At 38.0% G+C, this 17,818-nt stretch overlaps 2 protein-coding genes across 5 annotated transcripts in view; one reads left to right on the forward strand and one right to left on the reverse strand.

Annotated features, from left to right (window-relative positions):
• Positions 1 to 912, reverse strand: part of LOC110445838 (tyrosine-protein kinase BAZ1B-like) — a 43,584-nt gene extending 42,672 nt beyond the window's left edge. For 2 of the 3 annotated variants that reach the window (XM_021490659.1, XM_021490651.1), the window contains exon 1: positions 712 to 912. In XM_021490659.1, the coding sequence (XP_021346334.1) occupies positions 712 to 824 (113 nt within the window). In that variant the 5' untranslated portion in view covers positions 825 to 912. Of the gene's footprint in view, positions 1 to 290; positions 687 to 711 lie in introns of those variants that run through there. The other variant, XM_021490667.1, reaches the window with a different exon arrangement.
• A 196-nt stretch (positions 913 to 1,108) lies between these two features.
• Positions 1,109 to 17,818, forward strand: part of LOC110445853 (flap endonuclease GEN homolog 1-like) — a 25,851-nt gene continuing 9,141 nt past the window's right edge. The window contains exons 1-10 of one of the 2 annotated variants that reach the window (XM_021490681.1): positions 1,109 to 1,208; positions 3,276 to 3,532; positions 3,872 to 4,050; positions 4,550 to 4,760; positions 6,632 to 6,721; positions 8,804 to 8,890; positions 12,915 to 13,099; positions 14,656 to 14,758; positions 15,149 to 15,232; positions 16,976 to 17,109. In XM_021490681.1, coding sequence (XP_021346356.1) covers positions 3,890 to 4,050; positions 4,550 to 4,760; positions 6,632 to 6,721; positions 8,804 to 8,890; positions 12,915 to 13,099; positions 14,656 to 14,758; positions 15,149 to 15,232; positions 16,976 to 17,109 — 1,055 coding nt within the window. In that variant the 5' untranslated portion in view covers positions 1,109 to 1,208; positions 3,276 to 3,532; positions 3,872 to 3,889. The remainder of the gene's footprint in view (positions 1,209 to 3,275; positions 3,533 to 3,871; positions 4,051 to 4,549; positions 4,761 to 6,631; positions 6,722 to 8,803; positions 8,891 to 12,914; positions 13,100 to 14,655; positions 14,759 to 15,148; positions 15,233 to 16,975; positions 17,110 to 17,818) is intronic. The other variant, XM_021490688.1, reaches the window with a different exon arrangement.

The following is a 17,818-nucleotide window of genomic DNA, read 5'->3' on the forward strand; positions in this document are numbered from 1 at the left end:
CCAATGCAAGTCAATTGGTCAATGTTTATGTATAGCTCTACAAGTTACAGTTCCTTTCCAGTAGACTTCAGATACAGAAAGTCTGACAATGAGTATTCTTCGGTTCTATAGGCTAATAGCTATATATAGTCTGTCCACAAAATAAACTTTTAAAAATCCAGAACATTAAGAATCTCATTATGACAACAACGACCACATGTCACAGATTTTGTAAAAGTATGATAGAAACAGCATCAACCTGACACAACAAGGAGACAAGTTATACTGGTCAATATATGAAGCATACCTACTGCATTTCAGAAAGCGACCACATTCGGTGCAAGCACAATAAAAATGGCGGCAAATTTGCGGGAAAAATGATCACTACGTTTCTGGCATTTCTGGCTATTTCATCACATGGGTACTATTAGGTATTGTATAAAAACGTCAATAGTCCCCACCCCCGGGCCCACGTGATCACCTTAGTGACGTAAACAAGCATTTATCGAAAAACTGCCAAAATGCCGGTGAAGTTTTTTTCGATTTAAAAACACAGAATAATCACCAATAGACCATGAGAAAACAACCAATACATGTTAACGAAAATAATGGGTAAGTTTCCCAATGATCCATTCAACAGTTTTACAAAAATCCGTCAATAATAGGAGTGTGTTGTTCATTTCAATGTACGCCGCCATCTTGGTTCACACAGGTGATTGCTAGAAAGGATACTTCTGAGATCGGAACTGTTCCTTAGAATATGGGACCGTGTAGACTTTCTCGTCTGATCGGATATCCTTCAGAGGCTTCACGCTGACGAAAATCTTCTTTCCTAAGAGTGGCATAATTAATTTATCCCATTAAAATTGAGTAAACCTTAATGTATTTGAAATCTGGCGCGAACAAGCGGAAGCTACAAGCACATTCGTCTGCAAAATACACGATAAAGTCACATGATTTTGTTGACATCCTTCTATTTAAAATTAAATTGTAATTCCACTCGTGCAGATCACATAGTTTTAATACAATTAAATTAACAATGGAATTGATATAAAATCATTTTTGAACACATCGATAGTTATATCATACAAACGAGAATGGCAGGGCTTCGCGGAAATATTGGCGCGATATTCGGATGTAGGCCTATAACTAATTCTTCCACAACAAGTACACAAGAACCACGTCTACTTGATTTTGAGTGAAGTGTCCGTGGTTACCATACTATGGGGGTAGGGCCCTATTACTATGTTTTCATAATTTAGATTGGACAGTTTTGTCGTGTTAGATACGTTACACTGTATATAGCGTGTAAGTTTATGCACAGTCGCTTGTATCTGGTATTTTAATACCCGAGCTAAATGTAAGTAGTGGATTTTGGATTTTAGCTCAGGTATTATATACCAGATACAAGCGCCTGTGGTTTATGCATGCATGTACTTTTGTCTATAATCATACTGTAGTAATGAAATAGGAGGGAGCTTGCATTAGCAAGTTCTGTCTCTCCAGAAAGATTAATAGAATCTTCCCCCACCTTGAGGGTGTGACAGAGAAATCTCCAACCCGAGGGGTGATGTTTTTTGGTTGTCTAACCCGAGGCTCTGCATGCCTAGAGTTAGACAACCAAAAAAAATCACCCCAAGATTTCCCTGTTACGTACACACTCAAGGTAGGGGATGATTATTTTTCTCCCATCCTATTATTTCAGTCACAGCTCCACCCACAGTAGTCTGCCATGTTTGTAAACAAAAACACATGTGGGGTATGCATATCGTCATTCACTTTTGATGATGTCACAATTACCGATGACGCATTTTAATGACGTCGCAATCGAACACATGCTAATCGGCACAAGGCTATCCCCCCCTAGGGAGTGATAAGCTGATTTTTCCCGGCTAAAACGTGAGACACCTGTGGAGGGTGGGAGAAATAACAATTCCTCTTCATTACCAAACTATAATACTAGATACTAAGAATTTAACAAACTTACCATATATCATTAAATGACTTGAAATAGTATTTGTAAATCACTAATGTTGATCTCATATGTTTTGATGAGTAGTGATGATTAATAATTACCTAAGTGGAAAATTGTATGGTCAAGCTCATGCAATTTTTTTTTGTTGTTCTTTATAAACATTTCTCTTGTACATTTAATAAATAAAAAAAACAATGTTTGACACATATATATATATAGGCCTAGTGCGTCCCGAATATGTATCATGATTAAACATGATTAATCCCTTTTTTCACATCTCTGCACAGGTTCCCAAAGGCATATAATCATCAATACATTGATGGAGCCCTTGCTTGTACACTAGAGAAGAAAAAAGAACAGACACAATAAATCAGGACAATTTTGCCCACAGCATCAAAATGAGCTAATTGTGAAATAAAGAGAATAGGCATATAACATGACAAATGTTTTTACTTGCAAAATAACAGTCTCATTTAATTGATTAGAATATTTAGGGCACTTTGCATAATATAGGTGTAAAAGATTTGCATTGATTAGGTTGTCTTACAAGCGTCAACTGTAGGGAATTTCCCTTTAGCTCAGTGGTATAGAGTATCGGGCTGGAGAGCTAAGGGTCGTGGGTACAAGCCCCAGCGACAGCACTATCTTTATCACTATTCCTCGTCCTGCTACAAACTGGTGTTGTTGACCATCCCCGTTCAAGGTAGGAGAACCCTTGGCAGGGAGTCAAAGAACCTGGGTTGGTGTTTGAAAAAAGGGGAGAATAGTGTAAAAAATGTGCATTGATTATAATTACAAGCATCGGCTTTAAGGAATTTCCCTTTAGCTCAGTTGTAGAGCATCGGGCTGGAAAGCCAAGGGTCGCTGGTTTGAGCCCCAGCGACGGCACTACATATCTTTATCACTATTCCTCGTCCTACTACATAGGTACATGTGTAGAAACTGTGACACTAAGGCATAATGTCAACTTTTTGAACATTTTGAAACATACCTTGATTTATCACACCAGAATTTTTTTTTTCAAACACTGACATGCAAGCAGTCATTCTATCACAAAACAATAAAATCGTATGTAAACTACCATGATACTAAACTATAACTTGGTTCATGTCTCCTTCCCATTGATGTGTCTTAATTTACCAATGGAGCATGCACAGTAGCTATAATCTTGAGCAAAACTGGTACCGGTATGTAGGGGCTCCGTTCATTTAAGATGTCGGTACAATATGATATTGTAAGCTTACTCCCTATAAATGACATATATAGCCCAGCATGTATTAGGTGATGACTAGATAGGTTACATTGTACACTTTAATTACAGGGGCTGCAGTTCCAGTGGCCAAGTGATTAAGACGTCTGACATTCTGCTACCACTAGCCATCCACCACTGGGTCACAGGTTCGAGACCGACGTGGGGCAGTCACCAGGTACTGGCGGTTGGTTGGTAGTTTTTCTTCGGGAACTCCAGCTTTCCTCCACCATCAAAACCTGGCACGTCCTTCAATGACCATAGCTGTTAATAGGACGTAAAACACAAACAAACTAATCACTGCTGTGTGATTCTCTTTATTTGAAAAAGTAAGTATTTGCAGCCCTTGGTTTCGCAACAGTGTGGATACACCTCGTGTGTGATTTATGTGTCATGCACCAATTGATACTGAGCTGTTATCAGGGAAAATCCTGGAATTTGAGAGCAGTGAGCCATTTCAGCAAATTTTAGTCACTATTAAAATTAATAGGTGCCATTCTATGTAAAATTAAAAGAAAGTTGGAACATGGAGGGGTCAATTTCAGTTTTGAGGGGCCAATGCCCCATGGCCCCCTCCAGAATTATCTCTGAGGCTGTTTTTTCATTTTTCAGTTATTGAAGAATTGAAAAATTTTGGAATTATGACAGTTTTTCTTTTTCTTAAACAGGTTGATTCTCATTTAAAAATGGGTGTACTAAACTTGTGGCAGATTTTGGGTCCTGTTCAGCAACATCAGGAATTATCAGAACTCAAGGGTCAGGTTTTGGCTGTGGATCTCAGTATATGGGTGTGTGAGACACAATGTGTTAAGCAGATGCAAGGGATTGTCTCTAAACCTTTTCTCAGGTAAGCATGAGTGAACATGTGTGCTTTATACAAGGTCTTTATACAAGGTCTCTAAACCTTTTCCCAGGTGGGCATTAGTGTCCAGGATTCACACCAGTGGTCGCCAGTTTTCCGCTAGTATCACGTAGAGATCATGACATCAGGACTTAACATTTGTATCACGTAGGGAATATGATGCAAATGCTCTTTAGTTGACCCTTAACATTTAGCAATTTAAAAAAACTCAAACATTTTACTTAAAATCTAGAGAATCTTATAACATGTCAAATAGATCAATCTTTTCAATTCACAAGAGTTAAAGCTGATTCCTAAACATTCTCTTACTAAAAACCATGACAATTAATACAAGTTTCATAGTTTTAAACCAAGTATTCACATAAAGTTAAGGCAGAAACATCCAGAGTTCTGTTTATTCACATTAGAATGTTTGGTGAATAGTGTGGCCATCACTTATAACAATGTAAACTCTGCTCTAAAGGATGCCATTAATCCATTTCAGGAACCTTTTTTTCCGAATCCTTCATCTGCTGCAGCTTGGTGTGCATCTTGTGTTTGTGGTGGAAGGAGAAGCACCAGATTTAAAAAAGGATATAATGTGCAAACGTCAGGAGGCCAGATTTCATAGCAAACCTCAAGGTTTTAAAGGTCAAGGTCCTAGAGGAAGTGGAGGTAAAGGCAGCAGACGTAACTTCAATGCTTGTCTCCGAGAGGTAAAATCCATTACGTTAAGTTTAGTGGTGATAAAATCAAGCTCCTGTTTCAATTTTGTTAGCTCACATGGCCCAAAGGGCCAAGTGAGCTTATGCCATGGTGCAGCGCCCATTCAGCGTAAACTTTTTACTTAAAACAAATTCTTCTGAATAACCAGGAGGCAGAGGGTGATAATATTTGGCCATTAGCATCCTCAGATGAAGGGCTACCAAATTTCAAGTTTGTTCAAATGAGTGACCTTCACCAATTTTCATGTTCACATGGGTCAAATGTTAAAATCTTTTAACAATTTCTGAATAACCAGAAATTTGCGCATGATGATATTTGGCAAATAACAAGCGGGGATGAAGGGCTACAAAGTTTGTTCAATGAATGACATTGACTTATATTCAAGGTCACATAGGTCAATTATCTTAAAAAAACTTTCAAACAACTTCTGTTGAATAACCAAAAGAACCAAAAAAACCCAGGATGATCATGATATTTGGCCAGATACAATGTACATGCTGGCATAAAAGGCTACCAAGATTGTTCAAATAAATGACCTTGACCTTTATTCAAGGTTACAGGGGTCAAATATGTTTAAAAATCTTTTTAAATGACATCTTTAAAATAACAATAAGGCCAAGAATGTTGATACCTGACCAGTAGCATCCTTGGATGAAGGATACAAAGTTTGTTTAAATGAATGACCTTGACTTATATTCAAGGTCACAGGGGTCAAATATGTTTAAAATCTTTAAATAACGTCTTCTAAGGCCCAGCATGTTGATACCTGGCCAGTAGCATGCTTGGATGAAGCGCTACCAAGTTTGTTAAAATGAATTACCCTGACCTATATTCAAGGTCACAGGGGTCAAATATGTATAAACCTTTAAACAACTTCTTCTGAATAACCTAATCTCAATAGGGTCTTGGGTGGTTATATTTGGCAAGTTGCATGCTGAGATGAAGGGCTATATATTTTGTTCAACATAATGACCTTGTTCGACTTTCAAAGTCACAAGGGTCAAATGTGTTTAAATCTTTTTACAGGTTCATTTGAATGATTTATAGTCATATTGATATTTTGCATGTAGCTTTGTTTTTGTCCACTTTTATGGTTACTTGTTTGAGATTAATACCAGGTGAGCGATGCTGATCCATTGGACCTCTTGTTCTATTAACAGATGGTATATGGCCCCCTGGGGACAGAGGGCTGGGGTCGAATGGGGAAATAAAGATACATCTTTAAATCCGTTCCTTCCATACCAAAGCAGAAATTAAACCAAATTTGATCTAGAACATCAGACTTTTTTTTAGAAATAGAGGGTGTGGGGCCCAATACTCAATAGAGGAAAAAGAGGTAAATCTTTTAATTCCTTCTTCTGCATGTCAGAAAGGAGGGGTTTTAACCATCTTTGAGCAAAGGGAATTTAATTTTGTATAAACAGATGAAGGGGGAGTGGCTACCCTTGTAGCAGAGGGGCAGGGCTCAATGGAAGAATTTATGCCTGTGGAAATTGTTGAGATCCCACCCTATATCTGTACTGTTTAACATGAACTGTTGGTTGTGTATAAACATTCGTGGTTTTCGTGGTAGCTATTAAACCTCAAAAATAAATACGAGTTTGAATGATATACGTGTCTACTGTCTACGATCTTAGATGCTTCAAACCACAAAGGAAACTCCAAGTACCCACAAACATTTTGTGTTATACAGTATACTCAGAGCAACTAGAGGATACATTCATGCTACCAGAATCCCCCAGAGTTGTTCCCACCTGAGTTCTGATAGGGAAATTAGGTCATAGCTTGGAAATGGTCTGGATCCCAAACCTTTAACCAAATAGAGTGAATCCCCGCTTGTTGACTGCTGTGTATTTTTCAGTGTTGTAGGATGCTGGACTGCCTTGGTGTTCCGTACCTCCACAGCTATGGGGAAGCCGAGGCCTTGTGTGCTGCCTTGGATGCCGCTGGGGTATGATCAGTCTTTAGCAACACAAAAGTATCCTATCTGCTTATATCTGCTTATTATCCCCTCGCTCTAGCGACGTCATTTCTCAACGGAATATCATGAATCTTGGTACATGTTTTTGTTTGGTATAGCAATGCTTTGAACAAGTTTTTATTTCAGTAGCTACGTTGAAGGTCAAGGTCACTTACTGGTTTTTTTCTAAAACTTTGTCATTGCTCCAGCGACTTCATTTCTCAACAGAATTTCAGCACACTTGATGCGAGTGTTTGTTATGGCTATATTGTGAAAAAAAAATTGTTGCGGGTTTCTACGTTGAAAATCAAGGTCACTGTTACTATTTTTAGAAAAAAAATTGTCATTGCTCTAATGACCTCATTTCTCATTGGAATTCCATGAAACTCAATACAAGTGTTTGTCATAACAAAACACATGTCACACAATGTGTGAATGCGAGGGCTTTGTATCACTTGTGATGCCATATTTTGTTTTGTATTTAAGGAATTTGGTTGGATAAAGCAATCACACAGGATGTCTCTAATTTTTTGTTTGGATGCTAAATTCTGAACTTTTAACCACACTAAGCTTACGATCAAGGCGAAAAGGACAACCATGTCGTTTTTGTGCATGGTCCGTCGATGTCTCTGTAATGACTCTACAAATTTCAAACTTTGTGTGTGGGTTACCCTTTAGACAAGAACCCTATTCTGGTTATGGTTCCTCAAAGGTAAAGGTCACTCTTAAGAAAGTGAAAACTTTATTTTAGCAAATGGTAACTGTTGATAAAAATTGGATTGTCATTGATGTATCAATAACAAATATTGATCAAGTTTTTTATGAGAGGGGATAATGCGGCGGATGCTGCCCCTGGTGGCTGTCTAGTTTTATGATGTTGATTATGTTTAACTGTTGTCTTTTTAGCCCACCATCATCAAATGTTGGGCTGTTCAAATCACCCATGATCAGACCAAACTCGTCAGTTGTTTGGTTGTCAGTCCTTAATTATTGTTATTGCTATTTCTTAGAAAGTGCTGGAGGGAACTCAAACTTTACATGAAGGTCATCCATATATGGTCCCTAGTTACACATATTGAATTTTGGAACTGATTTGAAAACCAAAATGGCTGATAGGTAGCCATCTTGAATTTTGAGAGTTAAAGTCTGTTAGTGCTATTTCTCAGAAAGTACTGGATGGAGGGACCTTTCTCAAGGATCCCTGTCCCACTGCACTGTGGTTCTGCTATATACAGTAACCTCCCCTTAATATCTATTTGAACTGTAGCAGAGTTTGGCTACAGGTCACTTAATGGGTAATTAGAGTGATGGACGTATAACAATCTGAAGTCCAAGGTTCAAATCCCGATCTTGCCCCGTTGAATTTTTACTCTCAGAACATGACTGTTGTTGATTTATATTTTGTTTATTTCATATCAATTATTTCTCATTAAAGTCTCGCAAGGTATAGCTATCTTTTCAGAAATTATTTATCAAGGTCATAGTCATGCCAGAAATAATATTTTCCAATATTTAGTTACAGTTTTGGGCAGTAGTTTTTTTTTTTGCAGTGGTACAGGGATCCTTAAATTTCAAATAAAAGGTGTCGACTGGCAGCCATTTTTGAATTTTGATAATGAGAGTTTATTAGCACTTTTTCTCAGAAAGGTCTAATGTGGTATTTCTCAAACTTCACATGTAGGTTCCCAATAGTCTGTTATGTTTCATTTGGAGACTGATTGGAAAAACAGCGAATTTGAAATGTACAATTTTGTTATCATTGGTTTTCAAGAATTACTGGACAGATCACCATTGAATTTCGTACATGTATGTTTATTTTTATAGGTCCGAATTTGTGCATGTTTTGCTAATCAGAAAAACAAAATGACAGTTTGTTATCACTATTTCCAAGAAAGTATCGGGTACTAAGCAGATCCCCTTTTTACACAGAATAGAACAAAAATCATATGAAGATAGTACAATCATGGACGCAAAGATGCCCATGGTATCTTTTGTTTTTCATTAACTCTTCACAATAATTGTGAACAATGTTATTTATTGGTTTTATGCAATATTTTTTCATGATACCTGAAGCTTGTCGATGGCTGTCTGACAAACGATGGTGATGCCTTCCTGTATGGAGCCCGGACAGTTTATAGGAACTTCACTATGAACACCAAGGTACATCTTCATGTTTAAATTGATGTTGATGAGGTATAAAGGTGACCTACCATCTTGATGAGGTATAAAGGTGACGTACCATCTTGATGAGGTATTAAGGTGACGTACCATCTTGATGAGGTATAAAGGTGACGTACCATCTTGATGAGGTATAAAGGTGACCTACCATCTTGATGAGGTATAAAGGTGACCTACCATCTTGATGAGGTATAAAGGTGACCTACCATCTTGATGAGGTATAAAGGTGACCTACCATCTTGATGAGGTATAAAGGTGACCTACCATCTTGATGAGGTATAAAGGTGACCTACCATCTTGATGAGGTATAAAGGTGACCTACCATCTTGATGAGGTATAAAGGTGACCTACCATCTTGATGAGGTATAAAGGTGACCTACCATCTTGATGAGGTATAAAGGTGACCTACCATCTTGATGAGGTATAAAGGTGACCTACCATCTTGATGAGGTATAAAGGTGACCTACCATCTTGATGAGGTATAAAGGTGACGTACCATCTTGATGAGGTATAAAGGTGACGTACCATCTTGATGAGGTATAAAGGTGACGTACCATCTTGATGAGGTATAAAGGTGACGTACCATCTTGATGAGGTATAAAGGTGACGTACCATCTTGATGAGGTATAAAGGTGACGTACCATCTTGATGAGGTATAAAGGTGACCTACCATCTTGAGGTATAAAGGTGACCTACCATATTGATGAGGTATAAAGGTGACGTACCATCTTGATGAGGTATAAAGGTGACGTACCATCTTGATGAGGTATAAAGGTGACGTACCATCTTGATGAGGTATAAAGGTGACGTACCATCTTGATGAGGTATAAAGGTGACGTACCATCTTGATGAGGTATAAAGGTGACGTACCATCTTGATGAGGTATAAAGGTGACGTACCATCTTGATGAGGTATAAAGGTGACGTACCATCTTGATGAGGTATAAAGGTGACGTACCATCTTGATGAGGTATAAAGGTGACGTACCATCTTGATGAGGTATAAAGGTGACGTACCATCTTGATGAGGTATAAAGGTGACGTACCATCTTGATGAGGTATAAAGGTGACGTACCATCTTGATGAGGTATAAAGGTGACGTACCATCTTGATGAGGTATAAAGGTGACGTACCATCTTGATGAGGTATAAAGGTGACGTACCATCTTGATGAGGTATAAAGGTGACGTACCATCTTGATGAGGTATAAAGGTGACGTACCATCTTGATGAGGTATAAAGGTGACGTACCATCTTGATGAGGTATAAAGGTGACGTACCATCTTGATGAGGTATAAAGGTGACGTACCATCTTGATGAGGTATAAAGGTGACGTACCATCTTGATGAGGTATAAAGGTGACGTACCATCTTGATGAGGTATAAAGGTGACGTACCATCTTGATGAGGTATAAAGGTGACGTACCATCTTGATGAGGTATAAAGGTGACGTACCATCTTGATGAGGTATAAAGGTGACGTACCATCTTGATGAGGTATAAAGGTGACGTACCATCTTGATGAGGTATAAAGGTGACGTACCATCTTGATGAGGTATAAAGGTGACGTACCATCTTGATGAGGTATAAAGGTGACGTACCATCTTGATGAGGTATAAAGGTGACGTACCATCTTGATGAGGTATAAAGGTGACGTACCATCTTGATGAGGTATAAAGGTGACGTACCATCTTGATGAGGTATAAAGGTGACGTACCATCTTGATGAGGTATAAAGGTGACGTACCATCTTGATGAGGTATAAAGGTGACGTACCATCTTGATGAGGTATAAAGGTGACGTACCATCTTGATGAGGTATAAAGGTGACGTACCATCTTGATGAGGTATAAAGGTGACGTACCATCTTGATGAGGTATAAAGGTGACGTACCATCTTGATGAGGTATAAAGGTGACGTACCATCTTGATGAGGTATAAAGGTGACGTACCATCTTGATGAGGTATAAAGGTGACGTACCATCTTGATGAGGTATAAAGGTGACGTACCATCTTGATGAGGTATAAAGGTGACGTACCATCTTGATGAGGTATAAAGGTGACGTACCATCTTGATGAGGTATAAAGGTGACGTACCATCTTGATGAGGTATAAAGGTGACGTACCATCTTGATGAGGTATAAAGGTGACGTACCATCTTGATGAGGTATAAAGGTGACGTACCATCTTGATGAGGTATAAAGGTGACGTACCATCTTGATGAGGTATAAAGGTGACGTACCATCTTGATGAGGTATAAAGGTGACGTACCATCTTGATGAGGTATAAAGGTGACGTACCATCTTGATGAGGTATAAAGGTGACGTACCATCTTGATGAGGTATAAAGGTGACGTACCATCTTGATGAGGTATAAAGGTGACGTACCATCTTGATGAGGTATAAAGGTGACGTACCATCTTGATGAGGTATAAAGGTGACGTACCATCTTGATGAGGTATAAAGGTGACGTACCATCTTGATGAGGTATAAAGGTGACGTACCATCTTGATGAGGTATAAAGGTGACGTACCATCTTGATGAGGTATAAAGGTGACGTACCATCTTGATGAGGTATAAAGGTGACGTACCATCTTGATGAGGTATAAAGGTGACGTACCATCTTGATGAGGTATAAAGGTGACGTACCATCTTGATGAGGTATAAAGGTGACGTACCATCTTGATGAGGTATAAAGGTGACGTACCATCTTGATGAGGTATAAAGGTGACGTACCATCTTGATGAGGTATAAAGGTGACGTACCATCTTGATGAGGTATAAAGGTGACGTACCATCTTGATGAGGTATAAAGGTGACGTACCATCTTGATGAGGTATAAAGGTGACGTACCATCTTGATGAGGTATAAAGGTGACGTACCATCTTGATGAGGTATAAAGGTGACGTACCATCTTGATGAGGTATAAAGGTGACGTACCATCTTGATGAGGTATAAAGGTGACGTACCATCTTGATGAGGTATAAAGGTGACGTACCATCTTGATGAGGTATAAAGGTGACGTACCATCTTGATGAGGTATAAAGGTGACGTACCATCTTGATGAGGTATAAAGGTGACGTACCATCTTGATGAGGTATAAAGGTGATGTACCATCTTACATAAGGATTTCTATTCCTTCACTGCATAGTTTATCCCTTCTACTCATTTTCCTGCCTTTTCTTTGTCTGGATAACCGAACTACTCGGTGGTGACGCGGACGTAAAACCAATCAATCAATCAATTACATAAGGTATGAACATGAAGTGCAGTCTTATATAAGGTTTGATGGTGGACTGCCATCTTACATTAGGTATTAAGGTGAAGTACCATCTTATGTATACATTTAAAGTATGAAGGTGAATTGCTATCTTACGTAAGATAAATTTGGATCATGAAGCATAGCGTACCTGAAAATCAGTGGTTGTGTAAAGAAAGAATAAAGCTCCCCTGGGTGCGTGGCCTAAATAGGGTTATTTTGATTTTTAACTCTTCAAAAGCCTACAGCTCTTGAATACAAATGTATTTGGTTATATTTCAAAGAAAGTCATTAAAACCCATTCTAAGGAACCAGGGAATGTGATTTAAAACAAAGGATGGTGGTTTTTTGGATGCTGAGCTCAAAATAGGGGAATCTTTGCAATGTTACTTTTAATTTTAAGAATATTTTGCCACAAGTGCTTAAATATTTAGGTGAGTGATACAGGCTCTCTTGGCGTTTTGTTGTCTCAAATATTGTTACTTTTATTCTTTACAAAAGCTTATATTTGTTACCTATGTCTACTCCGACTCATCTCATTGCAAGTCGTTGTAATGACTCAAGCGAGTTATTTCTTTACAGTTCTTCAAAGTTTATACAAAGGTCAAGTTTGAGAATACCTGGGATAAGTTTGTATTTTAGGGTCTTAAGGTCAAGGTCAGTGCCACTTGCTATTTATAGGTGAACCACAGGGCAATTAAGTAGGCATTCCTGTTGTACAGACTTTTCTGTTATAACATGCATGTTTGATCTTGTAGGACCCACACGTGGAGAGTTACTCTATGAGCAGTATTGAAAGTCGTCTAGGACTGGACAGACAGAAGATGGTTGCGATTGCACTACTCCTTGGCTGTGACTATTTACCGAAAGGAGTTCCAGGTGTTGGTGTAGATAAAGCCACAAAACTGCTGACAACGTTACAGGGCTATTCCATTCTGGATAGGTAATGTAAGGATGTGTTACAGGGTTGAAAATCTGATAGATGAACTACTAGTTACTTCTTCCATAACTTCTATAAATCTCCCATAAATCTCCCATAACTGTTTGAGGTTTCAAATTTAGGGATGGTATTTCGTTATCACACAAACTTTAAAGTGGTATTTTGTTAAGACACAACATTTTGGGGTGGTATTTGTTATTACATAATGTTTGGGATGATATTTTGTTATTAAATAATGTTTGGGGTGGTATTTAGTTATTACACCGTCGCATTCAGTAGCTGCACTAGATTATTTCTAGTATTACTAGTTGATCTAAAGTTTTAAAGAACCTTCCTTCAAACATGGAACTTCTTTCAAACAAGGATCTTCCTCCAAACAAAAAACTTCTCCCTAACAAAGAACTTCCTCAAATCAGGAAACTTCCTCAAAACGGGGAACTTCCTCAAAACAGGGAACTTCCACCAAACAAGGAATGTTTCCTTCAGACAAGGAATGACATTGAATGACCTTTAAATGACCTTAGCTGTTAATAGGACGTTAAACCCTATACACCCAACCAACCATTCTATGTTTTTTATCGTTGTCTTATGCTGTTATGTGTATATTTAGAGTCATTGTCAACTGCGTAAGTTACCAATTCCTTGCTGGTGTTGGGGAAGGTTTATTTCCTTATCAAACCAATGCATCACATACTCCTTCGGGGCTATGGCAGTAAACTGGCACAATGTAATAACATGTAACATGAATTATTTATGTTGTCAGTCTGCTACTAAATACCCATAATTGGTCAATCCAACTCCAGAACCTAGGGTTAGCTGGACTGTATACATCAACTCTATATGGCCCAGGGTAAGACAAATTGAAATCTAGGCCCAAGTGATGCGACTCCCAACTCTTTTCAACTTTCGGAAAATTTAGGGACCAGGCTATGTTTTTCCATGAGTTTCAGGTCAGTCACTGTCGTCCAAGTCATGTTCGATATAGGTTGTTGGCCTAAGCTTTCCAGAACTCTGCTCTAAGCACTATGGGGTCAATAGCTTATCAGCTTTTCTCCATCAGGTCCAGGGGAAGTACTGCTACAGGTGATAGGCAGTCCTTTCTGCAGACTTTTTAATACATTCTGTGAATTTATCTTGCATTGTTTGTTATTCGTTGTGTGTAAAACCATATATACAATTGCTGGGTATAAAGAGACAAAGTCAGGCTACGAGAATTGTCTTGGGATCTGTCCCACACTTAGGGACTTATTCCCAGGAACGTAGTATGGAAACGATGGAGATCCCAACCTTATAACAATGTAAACAATTGCTGAGCATGAAGATCTTGATACACATATGCTTCATGGCTTGACACTAGGGACAGGCCCTAACCCTGTGAACTTATTTGTAACCATAATAATAAGTAATATTACTTATTTGTAATATTACTTTTAATGATATTTTTTTGCCATGATTAAATATCCAGGTGAGCAAAACAGGCCGTCTGGGTTATTGTTAGATAACTTGCTATAATCTGCTACTGTAAACCAGTGATGATGGAACTGAAACTTGTTTTGTAGGTTCCACAAATGGCGCCAGATGTCTGATGGTGAATGTGTGGACCCCATTGAATCCCTAGTCAGAAAGAAGGCGTTGGCCCTGCCAGACTTCCCTCAGATTCCAGTAGGTTGTCTTTACTGTCAAACAAATTTTGCTTGAAGGTATGTTCTGTTTTTAAATTCACTTTAAAAGATTTATTTGTGTGGATTTACCTTTTAAGGATACAACTGTAGTAAGATGATAATATAATATGAATGCTAATGATAAGGTTAGCCTGCAACGGCGAGTGTAATCTACTATCAGACCAACAGTACGCGAAATACGTCCGTATAGCGGCTTGACCTCGGCCGAGTCGACCTGCTCACCTAGCATACAGAGAAGTCGGCTTGGCCACTTTACAAGTGCATTTTCACAATACAACTACAAACAAACCCCTTGTTTGTATTGGAAAAATGTCTCCAGGTCCAAACCTCCAAAGCCTGTATGGGTATGATGTGTCATGTTGTGTTATAGGTTATCACTGAGTTTCTGACCTCCAAGGATAAATGTCCATCTGCCATAAAAAGCTGGAGCAGACCACAGATAGCTGAACTTCAGGTGAAAACAAGATAGTTAATGTGAACATACGACTACTGTTTTTTAATCATTCAAATGTTTTATTCATTTTTGTTTCCCCACCACAAAGTGGAAGCGAGACTTAGGTGTTGCTTTTCCGGCGACAGTGGCGTCAACATTAAGTGTTTGTGTTTAAGTTAGTTTCACTGAAAGTATAAGTGCTACACCAACCAAACTTGGACCATACATGCATCTTAGGTAGTAAATCTCAACCCATGCATCAGATGCTGGATGCGGCTTACCTTTCATGGTCCATTGACTTTAATTTGTCAGCATCTCCATCAACATTAAGTTTTTGTGTTTAAGTTAGTTTGACATGTGCATTGATGGTCAAAGCGGGGCACAGGCGAGGCATATCAATCTAAATGGCTTGTTTCATCATTCAAGTGTTTTATTCATTTTTTCACATGATATCACAAGACAACAATACAATTACAAAAAAACAATGGTTACCAATATTGACAAATAGATACAACTTTCTAAGACTTTGTCACAGCTTACAAACTTGAGGAGAAAACTGGCCATTTCTATCTTCTGCATACGGCCCTCATTTACATAATAGTTTTAAAATTAAATACATTAATAATATGAAATGTCCACAAATTAACAGACGATGTTCAATTAAATAGTGTGTTGCCAGTAATTGACAATGTTACATTTCAAGGCCTCTACTTTTATATTAATGTTATGTAAACATTAATGCATTAAAAAATTAGAAACCTGATAAATGTTACTGTTACTTAATTGGCTGACTTAAAAAAAAAAAAAACAAGTTGTACACTTGACACAAGATATACAGTGTATCTCACAATACTAGAAATAGTATATATACAAAACTAGTACAAGACATAAACATATAGACCATGAAACCTACGCTTTCTAGCGTCTATTTCAAAATCATCAACCAAATTATATAATCATTCATGCCAACCAGCCCATCTTGATAGAAATTTAGTATACATATTTCTTGTCTTTAAAAATTTTAAAAGTATTCATATTTCTTGTCTTAAGACATTTAGTATACATATTTCTTGTTGTAAGATTTTTTATATACATATTTTTTGTCTTTAGAAATTTTTCTTGTCTTTTGAAATTTAGTATACATATTTTTTGTCTTTAGAATTTTTTTTTGTCTTTAGGAATTTAATATACATATTTTTTGTCTTAAGAAATTTGTCTTGTCTTTAGGAATTTAGTGTACATATTTCTTGTTAACCCAAAAATTAACAGGTTTTATTTATAATCCGTGTTTCTAGTTCATAGCTAATCTTGCCATAAAACAAATGTAACAGTATTTTCTCTTTCTTCTCGACAGAAGTACAGAGTTGTGATTCTGACACTTTATTGTTATACAGAAAAATAATCTATGTTGAAGCCATTGTAGCTTTGTAGAAGAAGGAAATATTTGTTTCTTCCAACATATAATTATTATCTTATATTCCAAAGTCATTGGTCCATTCCATAATGTAATTATACTTATTTCCAGCTCCAAATGACTGCACTAAAGTCTTGTATAACACTCTCTTCCCTGGAACATAAGTCTTGTCATCTGCTGTTGTCACTAGGAACTTAGGTGTAGTGCCTTTCACTCATTTTTCTAGAGAGGTTCTGAATAAAGGAACTATGAGTGTGAAAGGGAAACAATGTTGTAATTCCCATCATGTCATCAATGTAAGACATACTGTTATGTAGATGAGGTATAATAATAGTAAAATATCTTCACAGAAGTTTGCCTTGGACAAGATGGAATGGGTCGTGGAGTACACCTTAGAGAAAGTGTTGCCATTGGTTACACTGTGGGACATGACGTTCATATGTAAGCAAGGCCATTCTTCAGATAGGCTGCTACAGCCTTTAAGGTAAATATACATTTATGTTACAAACAGATTATATTTGGGTCCTGAGAAGTGGTGCCCTACAGTAATCACCCTGTCTGTCTGTCTGTCTGTCTGTCCACACTACTTGTCCAGAGGTTGTGCACCTGTTATTGTTGCCTCACCATGGCCAGTTACACCTGTTATTGTTGCCTCACCAGTTACACCTGTTATTGTTGCCTCACCAGTTACACCTGTTATTGTTGCCTCTCCAGTTACACCTGTTATTGTTGCCTCACCATGGCCAGTTACACCTGTTATTGTTGCCTCACCAGTTATTGTTGCCTCACCAGTTACACCTGTTATTGTTACCTCACCAGTTACACTTGTTATTGTTGCCTCACCAGTTACACCTGTTATTGTTGCCGCACCAGTTATACCTGTTATTGTTGCCTCACCAGTTATACCTGTTATTGTTACCTCACCAGTTACACCTGTTATTGTTGCCTCACCAGTTACACCTGTTATTGTTGCCGCACCAGTTACACCTGTTATTGTTGCCTCACCTGTTACACCTGTTATTGTTTTTATACGCCCGGCGAAGACGGGGACGTATTATGTTATCACGTGAGCGGGCGGGCGGGCAAACGATGTCCGCTCGATATCTCGAGTAATTATTAACGGATTAACTTCAAACTTCACAACAAGGTTAATTACCATGAAACCTCGGACAAGTTCGATAACCGCCATTATC

This window comes from Mizuhopecten yessoensis, unplaced genomic scaffold (assembly GCF_002113885.1).
Source record: "Mizuhopecten yessoensis strain PY_sf001 unplaced genomic scaffold, ASM211388v2 scaffold267, whole genome shotgun sequence".
Lineage (NCBI taxonomy): Eukaryota > Metazoa > Mollusca > Bivalvia > Pectinida > Pectinidae > Mizuhopecten > Mizuhopecten yessoensis.